Raw genomic sequence first — 16,198 nt, 5'->3', positions numbered from 1 at the left:
ACCTGTGCTTCCTCTCCTCTCTCCTCCACCTGTTACAGTGAGGGAACGTCCTCCATGATGGAGGAGCTGCTGGAAAGTGCTGAGAGTTTCCTCCAGAGTGAGACCTCTGTCACAGTTCAGAGGATCTACGGCAGCAGAGACCTTCATGGACACTAAAAGTCTCAAACACACAACAACAACATCACACTGACTCCACTCTGACATCACTGATCAATAATCAAAGAACACACAGATCAAACTGATTGATCAGCCATCAGAGGAGTCGGATCAATGGAGCTGCTTCTGTTCCTGATGTCCCCTGTTTGATCCTGGACCTGAACTCTCCCTGCAGAGGAGACACAAGACAGTCAGAGACACACACACACACACACACACACACACACACAGTAAAACACACACACACACACACACACACCCAGCGACCCCGCAACACACACACAACCAACAACACAACAACACCACAACCCACCCACAAACAAAACAAACTTTGACTTTGAGCTGCACTGTTTTGTCTTCTCATGATGCTCCATTCTCCAGACTACACACCATTATTCTCCACTGTCTCTCTCTGTGGGCTGTTTCAGGGTCAGACTGAGGTCTCCAGTTTTCAGCAGGTCTTATTTATCTTCGTTCGGTCTCTGTAAAACCTGGTGCTGTTTATACAGGCTGGTAACCATTATCATACGGTTTACAGCTGTTGCATAGCGTCCCCACTCCACTCTAGCATCTTCAGGCAGGTTTTGTGTGGTTTTGAAGGGCAGCTGGACAGACTCCGCCCCCTCCTCCACCTCCACCTGACACACTGAGAGGACAACAAACACAACATGAGCTGTACAAAGTGTGATTGGTGTTCAGAGCAGCATCATGTGACTCTTGTTCTGCACTAAATGAAGCGATGGAGTGGCGCCTCCTTCAGGCAGAGAAACAGCTCATGGAGAGAAATAATTATTAGAGCAAAAACAAGAGTGGAGCTGCAAATAAGGCCGAGAGGAACGCTGCAGAAAACTGTTCATGTGTGAATTCATCACTTCATAGATTTCTTTGAGCACTAAAATCAGAGCTGCTTCTATTTCTAATATGACAGCTGTACATTAGAGCTGCAACACTTTAAATGTGAGCCATAAAAACATGATACTCTACAAGTGCATTCAGCTCTGACACTGTCACATCATGAAGGAGACGTGGAAATCACTTTGTTACACAAATCAAAGTCAAATCAGTTCTATTGATGGAATATTGTGTGATCAATAGACTGATCAGTTTCTAATCTGTCATCTATCAGCTGGAAATCCAGCATGTCAAACAGACAGGCAGCAGATTAGGACCAAACACAAACACAGTGAGACTTTTTCTTCACAGCAGTTGCAGGTAAACTGCAGCAACAATGCGACTCAGACAGTTTCTCTGTAACTGCAGGGCTTCCTGCGCTGCTGTTAGTCAGACACGGATCAACAGGTTGTGGATAGAAAGCAGATTCCTTCAGCAGAGGATCCATATCACACGTGAAGCATGTCGTCGGGAAACAATCAGTGAAAATGGGACACTTTGAGCCTCAAACTCTGAACCTGCTGCAGACCAGCTGATGTGTTCAGTTACCATGGTGAGGAATTTCACAATAAAGGAGGCGTGCGCTCTGTCTTTTCCCGGCCCGACGCTCTGGGACATTTTAGACAATCCTCAAATGCTCCCCCTTAGGTGGCCGAACGGTAGTCTTGATGCTGCTTGTTACAGTGTGACAACGACTCCATATCGTCAGACTCCCACTCTAACCCATCAGATTGACTGAACTTAGATGTTTCGCTCAGGTTCTTTGTGGATCAGTCGCTGTGATTAAGCAGGAGCCTCACTCGATGAGTGTCTAGTGTAAATCATTGGGCTTCAACACGTGGTCCACTACTGTGGGCTCGTATGAACTAGGCGTTTGGCGGTGTCGGTCTCCGATCACTGGGTTCTGTTAATCATTTTAAGTGATCATCCAAACAGCTAGCCTAGGCTTGACGCAACTTCTTTTTCATGGGAAGCAGGAGACATCTTCTCGTGTCACACACTGGTGTCTCCCCTCACACACAAACTCTATCTAACCCTTAATCAGATTCTGCCCTTAGATCACTAAACTGTCTGCTGCGACACAAGACATTCAGCTGAAGAATGCCGAGGCAGAAGAACGAAGAGGTATCTCAGCTCGCATCAAGATGAAAGCATGAACGACTGCTCACATGAACAGTGACGGGCGCTATCCTCCTGTTACATATCGTATGCCCCCAGGTCCTTTGAGCTCATGCCTTAATCTGCAGTTCTCATCGATTACCACTCAGTGAGAACTTTCACTTAATACTGTTCTGAGCATGAGAATGGAGAACCTAACGAGCAGCTCCGATTTTTCTTGATGTCCCGTACCCAACATACTACGGATCGTTCTTGTGCAAGCTGTGGAGGAGCGAAGGACTGCTGGCACATCCACTGATAACGCATCAGCTCATAGCATGTGTATTCATGATGTCCATCCACTGAAGTTCACTTGCTTTAAGTTGGAAGTCTGATGCAGGCATCTGATTCACAACTGCCCACTCGCTTGCTTCCAATTGAACCTCGTCTTGCCCAGAATACTAAGAAGTGTGCAAGCATACAGATCGCCCCATCTACTACAATCAGCTCAAGTTCCTTTAAGCACTTTACACTGTCTGTTGCTTCTGAAGCGTCCTCATCAACCCATTTGATCACTGGACCTGCTGAGCTCCCAAATATGAAAAGACAGATCACAGAGCCGCTCAACATTCGCAGTCTGTAATTGGTGTGCCAGTTTGCTGCGTGACGAGTAACATAGACGCAGATGGAACGCTACAGGCTGAGATGAACTATCTTTGGACATTGCTTCAGTCGCAACTTGTTTATTCTTGCTAACTTTCCTTTATTGCGGTTTACAATCCGCTTCTTACAGGTCTAGTTTTCTCATACGGTTTGAACATCAAGCCCTTTTTACAGGTGCTTCACCCCTCTGAACCTCTCTCAGTTATCGCTGCGATACGAGACTTGCCATATCCTAAGCTCAACATAGCTTGTGTACGTCTTGCGCTTCCATACGTGCTCTGCTGATCTCTGAGTGTCTCTCAGCTTCAGCTGGGACTCCACCCAGGTGTTGGTTGGTTGTTGGCACAGAGCTGCTGCAGTGACTCACAGCTGCTTTCATCCAGTTTAGATTCAATGGTGACTTTAAGCGTGTTTCATGTATGAAAGCCAATAAAGACAGAATGAGTGGTCAGAGGTGTCATAATGATATTCATGGTCAGATTTACTAACAGTTACAAAGCTGCTGTCTGAATTTACTAAAGAGCTGCAGGTCAGTCTGGGACTGAAACACGAGGAGCAAACTGGTGCCATGCTGCAGTCACAAACATGAGCTGATGGCTGATCTACCAGCAACGTGCTGCTTTCTATACAAACATGCAGCCAATCATGACTCTGTCAGAGCAGCCAATCAGAGGAAAGCAGCAGATGAGGGCGTGTGAGGCAGAGAGTGATGGAGCCACCAGAATAATCCACAGTAAGCTCAGGTTTCACTGATGAGTTTCTCTGTGGAAACAGATGAATGAGAGGAGGCTGAAGGAGGATCAATATGTTTGTGATATCAGGGAGAACTCTGCTGATAGAAGCTGCTGGGACTGTGTGAGGTCCTGAGGACTGAGACTCAGGTGGAGCTCAGGATTTATCAGAGGAGAGCTGCATGATTACAAACTGAACTGTGAGGATCAGCTGACTGTACATGAACATGATTCAGCATCAGATCTGATCACTTACACACTCTGATAACATCTCCCCCTCTCTGTGCAAATACATCAACACTGCTAGAAGCAACAAGCACATCAGGATCAATCACATTCTGATTGCTGTTTGTGTTACATTGAGAACAATCTGCAGTAAAGTGTGCGTCACACACCTGATTTATTCCAACACTTTCCTTTGAAAGTGAAACAAACACATATGAAATAATCCAGCCACAGAAACTGTCCACAGCTTTCAGTCTCCACATTTGAAGCTCTGCAGGAAACCCTGACAGCAGCTTTTTAGCTCCAAAGCAGGTTTAGCTCTGGTGCAGAGTGTTGGTGACTCTGCCCGTGGACACAGTTATTTCTGCAGGTCACCTTGTTACAGGTGCATTTGGAGGAGACTCAAAGCTTTGTGGCAGGGAGTTTACTGCAGACTGCAGCATGTTTAATAGCAAGCATGATGTGAGCCTGATGTGGCTGATAGCTGCTTCTAGCAGTCTTCATGTATGTGGAAGGAGAGGGGAGATGTTATCAGGACCAGTTGCTGATTGGACGTCTCAAAGCTGTGAGCGCAGCGCTGAAACTTTGTCCTGTAGCTCTTCACTCAGTCCTCACCCTGAGTGTTTAGAGCCCAGCCCCACATATTCCTGCTCCTCAGGAATTCTGGGATTTGGAGGAAACACAGCTAAACTGACCTGAAGCTAAGGGGGAGGAGCCACAATACAAGCTGCATCCAGCCAATGGGTGCACTGTTGAGCCATGGATGTGCAGAGGGTCACATGTTTAGTCCCATTTGTAGAAATGTGTCCATAATGAAGACAAATGCAGTCACACAGCTCTGCAACAGCACAAATCACTTTGATGGAGTTTGTTTGTGCTGCTCTCAGATCTGTACAACACTGACATGTGTGTCAACATGCTGCAGACTCACAAAGATGTGCCGTGTTAGCTTCATGTGTCCATCTGACACTATATTATAGTGACTTGAAGAAATCCCTGCAGCATCAATGCAGAACAAACAGAGGCCACGTGTGGCACAGTTCCTGTAACGGGATGAATCCGTGGATGTGTCAGGATCTGACGCTGAATCATGTTGCTGTTCTTTTCCACATGGTGCAGGTCAGCTGTTCCACACAGATGTCAGCTTTCTAGAAGAGTTAGTCTGGAATAAAGCAGCTCTCCTCTGGACCAATCCTGCCTCCAGCTGAGCCGTCACACATTCACACACAGTCCCAGCAGTTTGTAGCACAGCAGTGATGCTTCTATCAGAAACATGCTGCTTCTCCTTCATCCTCCTCTCATTGATCTGAATCAGCTGTTTTCACAGAGAAACGCTGCACAAATCCTTCACTCCACTATTTCTGTCAGCAGAGGACTCGCTCTATCATGGCTGCTGCTCCTTTTTCACTCATTTGTGCTTTGAATCCAATCTGTTTCTCATCATCACCATGAACAGGCTGCTCATCAATCAGCACATTAGCTGTAGATCAGCTGCACACTGATGAAGATGCTCAGACAGACGGGCTGGGCACACAGAGGACTTTATGATCTGTTCTTCAATTCAGTCCAACATGGATCATTTCTGCTCACAGTCCAATCATCTCTGGAAACTTGTGCTTCCATGGCACAGCTGGGCTACTTCAACAAATAGCACTACACCTCTGGTTGTCAGCTTCACCATCGCTCTCCCCGTGGCTACAGTACAAGTGAGCTGACACATCCATCAGTGGAGGCTGTGGGCCAGTAAGGAGCAGCAGCTGCCTGCAACATGGGCTTTACATTGAAAACAGCCACAAGTCTGGGCCTAACCACGCCTTTGGACTTCTTCTTCATTCCAATGAGATTTACATTTCAGGGAGTTCCCCTGGAAAAAGAGCCATTTTGAAAGCTGTTTGCTGACTTCATCAATAATCTGCTTCAATCATCCAGATGAGAATCCTGAGAATGGAGCAGCCCTGATAGCAGCTCATAGGATCACAGTGTTTTTCATTCAGCTGGTTGATTTCACAGGTTAGGAGGTGAACAATCTAACTGTGCTCCTCCTTCCACCTTTGGACCACTCATTTAGTGACAGCCAGGATGTGACAATCAGCTGTGACACAGGAAAACATGAGGTGGGAAACTCTGGAGAAGATCTGCTTTTCTCTACAGGGAGGCTCGCACATCTAATCTGCTCACCATCACTCAACTCACTTCAACAACATGCTGACTCAGTCATTTCTGCACGTTTCCTCATGTTACAGCCCTGACTTCAGTTCAGCTGAGGAGGAGATGAGGGAGGAGAGAGCAGTGGTGGAGGAGGCAGATAAGGAAGAAGAGGAGGAGAAGATCCAAAGAGGAGGCAGGGGGAGAGGCTCAGGAAGAGTTAGATCAGAGACTTTGAGCCATCATGGACTCCCACTCCTTCCATCCAGCCCTGTGTGGATCAGCAGCTCCAAAATGTCTGCTCACTCATGTTCTTCCTGTCTGTGCTCTTCTTTCATTTCACTCATTATATATGAGCTGCTCCTAAATCACACTGGATATGGATTTTCTGTCCATCCACACTAATTCTCTTCATCCTCACCTGATTGTTTGGATGCTCTTTGACAGCACATTGAAAATCCTCACAGTGACTTCTATTGCCACACTGACTGGACACATACAAAGTTGAAGGCTTCATGTGTTTGGCACAAATAATACTTTGGTAGGTCTGAGTTGTGTTTTGAACCATCTCTCAGGACCAAAGTCTTTTTGCTTCCTTCAAAAAGAGCTGAAGGCTTTTTACCTCACAGTTTGTCCTTTGATATTATTGGATGATGGACTGTGGGAAACACAAATGTGCACTTCTTAATGGCTCATATGTGCTGTGAAAGAGCTCTTTGTGATCTTGAAGCTTTTCAATAGTTTTTCTTTGGCTGTTTGTAAAGTTTTCTGTGTGAACTCTCAGGAATCTGGAGCAGTCTAATAGAAGTCTACTGGGGTACAGAGGGAGGAGCTTCTGTCAGACTCTTTCTGATGAGGAACTGAAGCCGCTCTCATGGTCTCATCAAATCATCAGACTCTGCTGAGAACAACAGTCATGTGACCTCTCAGAACAAACAGCCTGTTAGTTTCCTGCTGCCTCCATCACTCACTTTCATTCACTCTCAATCACACCAACATGTTAAAGCAGCGCTATAGCTCACCTGGCTGAGCAGGTGGGCTGAAGGCGGGGCTTACTACAGGTGCCTGTGTGTCCCTCACTCTCTCCCCACTTTCCTGTCTACTCTCTGCACCTATATAATAAAGGCAAACATGCCTCCAATAGAAACCTTTGCAAACACAAAGTCCCACAGCAGCCCCGTGTTCTCCGGCTAAAATGAGAGTTTTTGTCAGTGGAGTCTGGTGGCTTTAACCACACAAACATTACAGCTGCGCTCAAATATCACAAAGAGCTGTGACAGCAGAGAAACACATGAGCATCCTCCAAATATCATCTAGAAATAGAAATGTGTCCACTGTGGGACGTGTGAGGCTGACATTAATATGTCTTAAAGTGGGAGATGAAGAAATGACTCCAGGGCCCAAATCATGGAGACAAACATCAATCCACACTTCACTTTGTTTCCTGTCTCTAAAGTGGGAATATTTCAGTGTGATGAACAAACGGCCTCCAACAAATGAAGCTGATTTCCTTTTCCTGTCTTTTCTCCAGCGGCCTCAGCTTCTTCCTCTTTCCCCTGTCTTCTTCTGCAGACGCTCCTCTGTAGCTTCAAGCTGTTTCTCTTTACAAGGAGAGCTACAAACCTTTGCATCCAGCCACAAACACCCCATGGGCTCCTCTGGATCATCACACTCAGCATTTTCACAATAAAAGCCTCGTATTTATGGCTGCTCCACCCTGACATGTGACAACATCCAAATGACTGGATCAAAGTGTTTGAATGATCTCAGCAGCTTTAAAACTATTGATATTTATACATTTACATTGATTTGGACTAAACTAACAAAACTATTGATTTGATCCAAACTCACATCATGCCAGAGGCTTTTATTTTGAAGGTAGGATCATTTTAATGGTCTTCTTAGTTCATTTAAACACACAGTTGCTCCGCCTGACATTTTTGGCTTTTAGATCAAAACATCAAAGAATTTATTTTATTTGAATGAACTGAAAATAGATTCAAACTAAAAGCTTTTAGAGAATAAACTCCTGCATGACCTCTGACCTTTGACCTGTATCTACAGCACTGACCTCTGACTTTCAGCTCCACCTTTCTCTTCAGCAGGATGTTTCCCTCCCTGCTGTAGACGGTGCAGGTGTAGGTCCTGGTCTCTAGTCTGTGGGGTGTTTCAGGGTCAGACTGAGGTCTCCAGTTTTCAGCAGGTCTTCATTCATCTTCGTTCGGTCTCTGTAAACCTGGTGCTGTTCTTCAGGCTGGTCAGAGCCGTTCTCATACACGTGGACCTTCCTGTTGATTTTGTCCATCCACTCCACTTTAGCGTCTTCAGGCAGGTGAAGTGTGGTGTTGAAGGGCAGCTGGACAGACTCCACCCCTGAATCCACCTCCACCTGGGGGACTGAGAGGACAACAAAGCACAACATGAGCTTGGATGGAGACATTTGTGTTGCCTCTAACAGGCTGAATGCTGCTGCTTCACTGGGAGCTCACTGTTAGATAGAAAGTGGTCAGTGTGAAGAGGAGACGCAGCAGAAAGATGAAGACTGACAGGAAGAAAGCAGTGAACAGACTGTTGGAGCTGCTGTTAGTGGGACAGGACTTTATTCAGTCTCTGAGGACCAGATTTGACTTGATGAAGCAGAGAAACACAGTCTGAGTGTTTCTGTCACACTCACTTCATCACACAGCTCAGTTTGACAACATGTGGAAGAATTTGATAGAAGCTTCCTTTAGTAAAAGCACCAAGAAAACACCATGAAAACACCTCACTACACACTAAACTGCAGTACTGGCAAATTGTACATAAAGTATGAAAAGTCAAAGTACTTATTGTGCAGAAAAATGTTCCCATCAGTGTCTGTGGATCAATATTACTGCTGCACATGTTTAAGGCTGAGCTCATTTCAAATCCTTTCTATTGTGTTGAATCTGCAGTAATGCATCATATTCTATAAAATCATATGTTTGTAGTGGCTGTCCTGTGAGGACCACGTCTCTCTAAACAAACAGCTGTTAATGAGCTCACAAACACAGGCCTACAGCTGGATTTGAAAAAGTCCATTCAATAGAAAATCAACAGTCACAGCTGGATTCAAAGGCTTGAGCTCTGTGTGACATGGTTACCTGTCAGCATCTACAGGGGGATTCAAATATGAAGGAAACATGAAGGTGGTGCATTAGAAAAACTGCTGCTTTCAAGCAGAGCAACAAACTGTTTGAACTGATCCAACTTTATTCACACAGACAAAGATTTGTGCATCAGCTGCTGTTTGCTGCTATAGATATAATCCAGCTGATGTGGAGAACTACATGTGACACTGTGATGCAGCCATGAATCTGACTGATTTCTTTCCATTTTCAAAGGTTGATGCATCAGTTAAAGTCCTTAAAAAGCTCAGAAATAAAGAGAAAGGTTGGTTACAGCAAAGAGAGGCACTGGCAGCCTTTAAGACACTAAACAAGAGAAACAGATCAGAGAACATCAGACTGAATTGACTATGTGCACGAGACAATGCTAACTTCCTGGTTTGAGACCGGATGTGGGGTTGTGCATTTCCGGTAGCTTTACTTTGCGGTCAATCGCTACTGCGAAGATATACTCCAAAATCATGTCCAAAACTCGAAAACGGAAAGATTGCGTTAAGTTACAAAGAGCAGAAGGTGGGAACACTCACCGCTGTTGTGTCATAAAAAATCTAATGATCAATTTTGACGTTTAAAGCGTTTAGATCGATCAGTTGTTTACATCACTCAACACAAGCAGAACTGCAAGCAGAAGACACATCGTCCACATTCAGAAGCACATCTCTGTATAGTGACTGGTCTTATGATTTAAACAGGCAAATGTTCAGCATTCAAACTACAGGTGAAGAATAGTCAAACCAGATGTTTCCCGTTATGTCGATATCAGCTAGTCAAGTACACACCTACACAGCATGTTAACAAACCGTGAAAAAAAGCCACACAAAAAATGAATGATTGCTGGTAACGGTTTCTATACATTAGTATGTACGAAGGGTATGTTGTGACTTACCTTCAAAATTACAGCGGTCCCTCGCTATAACGCGGTTCACCTTTCACCTCGCTGTTTCACGGATTTTTTAGTGCAAGTTTGCATGCTTTTTTTTTACGTCACATTGTGTCCTGCGTCCTGATCGCTGCAGACGATCTCCTCCGTGACGTCTCTCCTGTACAGTACAGAATCGCTGCATCGATCGCTAGCAGTGTGACTCTGAAGTGCAGTACTGTATGTCCACGATGTCCACGAAACGTTTTGCACCGTCAAAAAATAAAATTGGCTACTTGATTTCACCTATCGCTGGTTATTTTTAGAACATAACACCCGCGATAAACGAGGGACAGCTGAGAAATATAACATTTGAATCCCTTTTCTCTTTTGCTCTGAGGCGCGGGGGAAAAATATCGACAAGTCGATGAACATCATTTACAGATATATTGGGTAAATGCCCAAGACATCTATAGAAATGTAAATCGCCGCTTGATTCATTCATTTGCTTAACTTGTTTTGGACCGTAAACAGGCGCGAATAGGACACCGGAAACAAAGCTCCCCACAGGAGTTTCCACACCGGAAGTAGCATATGCTAACGTGCACATAGTCAATAAGTGGAATAAAGTGAAACAGAGAACTAACGCTCCCTAAGAATGGAGCTGTCAGAGGAAGAGAGCAGCAAACTGAAAGTCTCTGTTAGCTGCAGAGCTCTGAAACTTCACACAGCTTTGGATGATAACATGGAGAAAGGATGTGGAGATGTTCACACTTCTGCTAGAAATCATCTTCTAGTTATTGTGACTCAGATATGACTGATTATAGATGAGGACCAAAGAAGGTTGTTACTGAGATTGGAGCTGACTTAGCTTAGCCTGTGTTTCAGCCACATGCTAAACAAACACATGTTCAGAAACTAGAAGATGTTACCTTTCAGATGAAGTCTCACACATGAACTTTGCTCCTACAGTTCATCTGCTGAAGCTTTTACATTTGGCTGGAAATCAAATAAAAACCAAAACAGCCACAAACATCAGACATGCTAACACTGTAACATTATTGGATGGAGCCACTGAGACTGAACCACCATCATGAGTCTGACCTCTGACCTTTGACCTGTATCTACAGCACTGACCTCTGACTTTCAGCTCCACTTGTTTCTCCATCAGCATGTTTCCCTCCCTGCTGTAGACGGTGCAGGTGTAGGTGGAGTTGTCTCCATCTGTGGGGTGTTTCAGGGTCAGACTGAGGTCTCCAGGTTCCAGTAAGTTTCTCTTCATCTTTGTTCGGTTCTTGTATTTATCGTCCTGTTCTTCAGGCTGGTCAGAGCCGTTCTCATACACGTGGACCTTCCTGTTGTTTGCATCCTTCCACTCCACTTTAGCATCTTTAGGCAGACAAACTGTGGTTTTGCAGATCAGCTGGACAGACTCCACCCCTGAATCCACCCCCACCCAGGGGACTGAGAGGACAACAAAGCACAACATGAGCTGTAGTAACAACATCTGAAGCCTGTACAACAAAAAGCAGGATTCTGGCTTATCCAGGTAATTTGAGGGTAAACCCTGAGTTTTCTGCACTATGAAGGTTGTTCATTTCTTAGCGCAGTACATCGCCATGGTAACTTGTGCTGTGAACTTTGCCTACTTCAGATCATTTTAAGATTCAGAGATCAGCATTCATAAAATCACCTCTAACTGACTTAACAAATCTCTGGAAGTTTTTTAATAGCATCTAACGTCTTTGCGTTTCTGTGATGAACATCAGTAAAACATATTGTCAGAAGGAACGTCATTACTTGATCTTTTCCTCTGTTGGCAGCAAAAGATTTTACTACAGTTTTGTTGTCCTATAATCTAATGTGTGTATGTATATTATATATATGATCCTACAACAGGACAAGTGCACTGTACTTCATATCATGTAAACTTTGTATGTAGACTATGTTTGAATTCAGTTCTTATATTTAATGTTTACTCTGAAACCTTAAACACCAGTGAGTCTGCAGCTGTAAGGAGCAGCTGATGTTCAGGGTTCAGATTCAAATCAGCAGCTTTCACTCACATTTTTATTCACAGCATGTTTTGAGTGTGAATTTTCTGGTGTGGGAATCTGTTTTACATGTGCAGCACAATACTAAAAACCCAAAGAAGGACAAACACTGTCACAGGAACACCTGTGTATTAATTTAGTGACGACAATGTAAAAATGTTGTTGTGCTTGATTTTAAACTGCTGCTGGTAAATGGGCTGCTTCTTATTGAGCACTTTTCTACTCTCAGCACTCAAACACTTAGTACAACTTGCCTCATTCACACAAACATTCTTTTTCTATGTGTTGCGACGTGCTTTTTATCTAACATTCACACACAGTCATACTCTGATGGATGCACCAGAGGTTAGCATGTTGCCCAAAGATATTTGACATGCAGACTGGAGCAGCCAGAGATCAAACTACCAACCTTCCAATTAGCAGATGACCTCCTGAGCTACAGCCACCCTGAGGGTCTTTTACAGTGCTGGAAACACAGAACTTCTGCTGACCATCGGCATTATGGGTAGTGTAGTAGGAGACACTCACCTGACATGAAATAGTGCCGGAAATGAAATAAAAGACCTCCAGAAACCACAAGAAGAACCAGGAGAACCAGGAGAGCTTTGGCCCAGGATGGAAACCGTTCTGTGGAGGAACACAAAGAACAACATGACCTTTGACCTCTGAATTTAATAATGAATACGCCTATACTTTAATCATAAAGCTAATACATGTATTCTGACTGTGTTAAAATAATAAAGTTTTATATGAGTGATGTCAGATGTGTCTACAGCAGGTGTTTGTTGCTGACCTTTGACCTGCAGCTGTACATCACTCCGACTCAGTTCACCTACAAAGTCTCTGACGGAGCAGGTGTAGGTGGCGCTGTCAGACAGTTGGAGGTTGGTCAGGTTCAGGCTGAGGTCTCCAGTTTCCAGAGCGTCAGTCTTCATGGATGTTCGGCCGCTGTAACGCTGGTTTTGATCTTTCAGTTCGTCTCCTTGAGGCTGACGCTGGTGGACGGTTGGAGGACTGAGGTCGGAGCGACTCCACACCACTGTGGGGTTGTCTAGTAGAAAAGTGTTAAACTGACAGTACAGCAGGATGAACGAGTCCCCCTCATATGACTCCACAGCTGAGGCATGCTGGGAAACTGAGGACACACAGACAGAGACTCCATGAGTCACTTTGAGGTAAAGATCAAGTTTAGACACATTTACAGAAACCAGGAGACAGAACGACAGAAACATTCAACATTTTAACAAACACAGTTAAAAACCTGAACAAATAAAGTGAATAGTATGACAGACAAATAAAAACAATAAAAAATAAAAACATCATCAAAGAGTCCAGTCATGTCCACACATGAGATGGGGGAGGACTGGAGGACTTCTTCAAATGTGTCAGATAAAAACGGGGCTGGACTGGGGTGGAAAATGAGCCCTGGCATTTTTGCATTCTTCCTACAAAAAGTCTCTTTATCCTTCAAGCTCGGGTCCTCTACCAGAGGCCTGGGAGCTTGAGGGTCCTGCGCAGTATCTTAGCTGTTCCCAGGACTGCGCTCTTCTGGACAGAGATCTCCGATGTTATTCCCGGGATCTGCTGGAGCCACTCGCCTAGCTTGGGAGTCACCGCACCTAGTGCTCCGATTACCACGGGGACCACCGTTACCTTCACCCTCCACATCCTCTCGAGCTCTTCTCTGAGCCCTTGGTATTTCTCCAGCTTCTCGTGTTGCTTCTTCCTGATATTGCTGTCATTCAGTATTGCAACATCGATCACTACAGCCGTCTTCCTCTGCTTGTCCAACACCACTATGTCCGGCTGGTTAGCCACCACTAGTTTGTCCATCTGTCCCACAGGATCTTAGCTCGGTCATTCTCTACCACCCTAGAGAGCGTCTCCCATTTTGACTTCCAGGCCATACTCAGCACAGGCGTTATTGTATGTCAGTGCGTCTCAATTATTTTCTGTTACTGTGAAGCCAAGTGCTGCATACGCTTGGTCATATTTCCTTGTCTTAGTTTTTGGGAGACTTTTGTCTAATTATTTCTGCCTCTCTTTTCATTTTTTCATTTTTCTTGAGGGCTTGTTTACTGCACTTCATATCTCCTGCTCTGTACTGTGTCTGCACACATGCAAAAAACTCTGCACTCACTGCAGTGAATGTGCAATTACACTTTCTAGCACGGCTAAAAAAGCAAGTTCCCCTCGGTGCGCCCCACTATTTGGGAAGGACTGCTGTATGCTATATATGCTGGCCACTTGGGTATGGTGTTCTATCAATGGCCTTGCTTACATCTTGCACTCTGCTGTTATGGAAAGTTTGAAGCCTAATCTTAAAAGTAGAGATAGTGTGTCTCCTGGAAGCTGGTTCCATAGTTGAGGGGCCTGAAAACTGAAGGCTCTGCATCTGAGATAGATAGATAGATATACGAGTTTAATAAACTCAGCCGTCTGCTCCTTGCTATCTAAAATATAACAGGACACTGGCGTAAACTCTCTACCATCTCACACTTTTGTTTAATCAGTTTTCTGTTTGACGTTTATTCAGCCGTGTGAAAACTATAATTTTAATCTCATTCAAACCGATTTATTCAGGAACAAATAGAACACTGAAAAAAGGACACCGAATTTGGACAGCTTTCGTCGCGTCGCTGTGATGTAATCGGCCCACAAATGCAGCCTCGAAATTTGGACACAGCATTTGTGTTCACTACATGCAGACCAGCTGTGCTCATATGTGCAGTTACAGCTCATTTACAGGCAGGAATATCCTGCTATGTCCCTGTTAGGACCTGCTGCTTTGACTGCTCACCACTCAAACAGCTTCATGACATCAGCAGGAAGAGCAGATGTGGATCCACAGCAAACATGTATGTTGGTCACAATCAATGAAAGAAGCTCAGAAAGCTCTTCAGTGAAACCAGTGTTAGAAATGAAACACACAGCACAGCATGCTGGGTAATTACAAGGACTCCCATCAGGCACAGGGAGGCACGTCCCCCTAACTACTCATGCTGATTAACACAACACACACACGTTACATGCACTTCTCTCCACGACCACTAGATGTCTCCACACTCTGTGCTGACTCCAATGATCAGAGCTGCTGAGCCTGTTTGCAGACAGAGGAGGAGCTCCTGGTGATCCGTGTGGCACTAAAAAGCTCTGATAACGTCCATCCAGCAGCTGATAACAGGGACATTTGGTGCCATGTCAGAGCTGCACAGTCAATCATCAGTTTGGCTCTTTAGTTTGAAGAGTTCAAAGCAGCAGCAGAGAATCTAAAGTGTGTCACACAGCACCAAGTTTCCTTTGGTCACATATGAAATGTGAGTCAGAGCTTCAGCTACACAACAACACACACAGCAGCTGATTGTAACATGAGCTCATCTGAAAGGCACCAAGAAGAATCCAGAGATTTGAAAGTTGCTGCTTTGGATTGTTAGTTTGATCTGAATCAGAATCCAGTGTTTGATGGAAATCTCCTCCTGCTGCACTTCAACACATTAAAGAGAGAGAGATGAAAGAAAAGCTGATGATGAGAGCAGAGAGAGGAAGGTGTACTTACCGTGCAGGAGGATCACAAACACCACAAACATCTTCATGTTCCTGTCAAACTCAGAGACTCTTTAAAAGCCCTTCAGGACATCAGCTCACAGCAGCTTCACTTTCCTCTGCTGATCATCTACTGACACTCTCACACTGCTTCACTGTCACAGCTCAGAGTTCAGCTTCACACTTTGTTAAAGCACATCTGTGGAATGAAGTCCGGCCGGCCACAGATCACTTCTGAGGAAAGAGGAGGACGTCGGCTTTCCTCCTAGTTTCACGCCCGAGCGCTCCGGTTGGAGGCGGCTGCTGCGGCCTCACCCTGACACGCACAAAGCTCCGCCTTCAGTCCTGACGCTGAAACATCCACTGTAGCTACAATGATGCAGATGTGACCCTCAGCAGCTGGATTTCCTCTCCATAGATGTGTTTCCATGCAGATCATGGACATAAAGCAGCTCCAGGATGAAGAGTGTGAAAGAACTTCTTCCACTACAGTATTCATTACAGCACTGTGGCACTCCACAAACCCTCACACTGTCTCAATCCCTGTTTCCAGTTTGACTGAGAGAAGGCCTGAAGCTCAGCCAATCACAGGACAGGAAGTGATCAGCTGACACAGTGATTTGAAGCTGTCAGGGTGAGGCTGCTTCATGCAGGTGTGAAACTATGAGGAAGCTGAACGCCTCCTCT

General features: G+C 45.0%; 1 protein-coding gene across 1 annotated transcript; it reads right to left on the bottom strand.

Annotated features, from left to right (window-relative positions):
* Nucleotides 1-700: 700 nt before the first annotated feature.
* Nucleotides 701-16,180, bottom strand: LOC102311811. Its single transcript, XM_042217351.1, has 6 exons — nt 15,525-16,180; nt 12,762-13,103; nt 12,497-12,595; nt 11,052-11,378; nt 7,981-8,306; nt 701-802 (listed from the first exon to the last, which is right to left on the bottom strand). Exons 1-5 carry the CDS (start codon nt 15,559-15,561, stop codon nt 8,062-8,064), a joined length of 1,050 nt encoding a protein of 349 aa, XP_042073285.1. The 5' UTR covers nt 15,562-16,180; the 3' UTR covers nt 701-802; nt 7,981-8,061.
* Nucleotides 16,181-16,198: the final 18 nt, after the last annotated feature.

The sequence above is a fragment of the Haplochromis burtoni genome, unplaced genomic scaffold, assembly GCF_018398535.1.
Source record: "Haplochromis burtoni strain Fernald_Lab_line unplaced genomic scaffold, NCSU_Asbu1 Contig_1849, whole genome shotgun sequence".
Taxonomy (NCBI): Eukaryota; Metazoa; Chordata; class Actinopteri; order Cichliformes; family Cichlidae; genus Haplochromis; species Haplochromis burtoni.
This window is presented reverse-complemented; position numbering and strand designations above follow the sequence as displayed.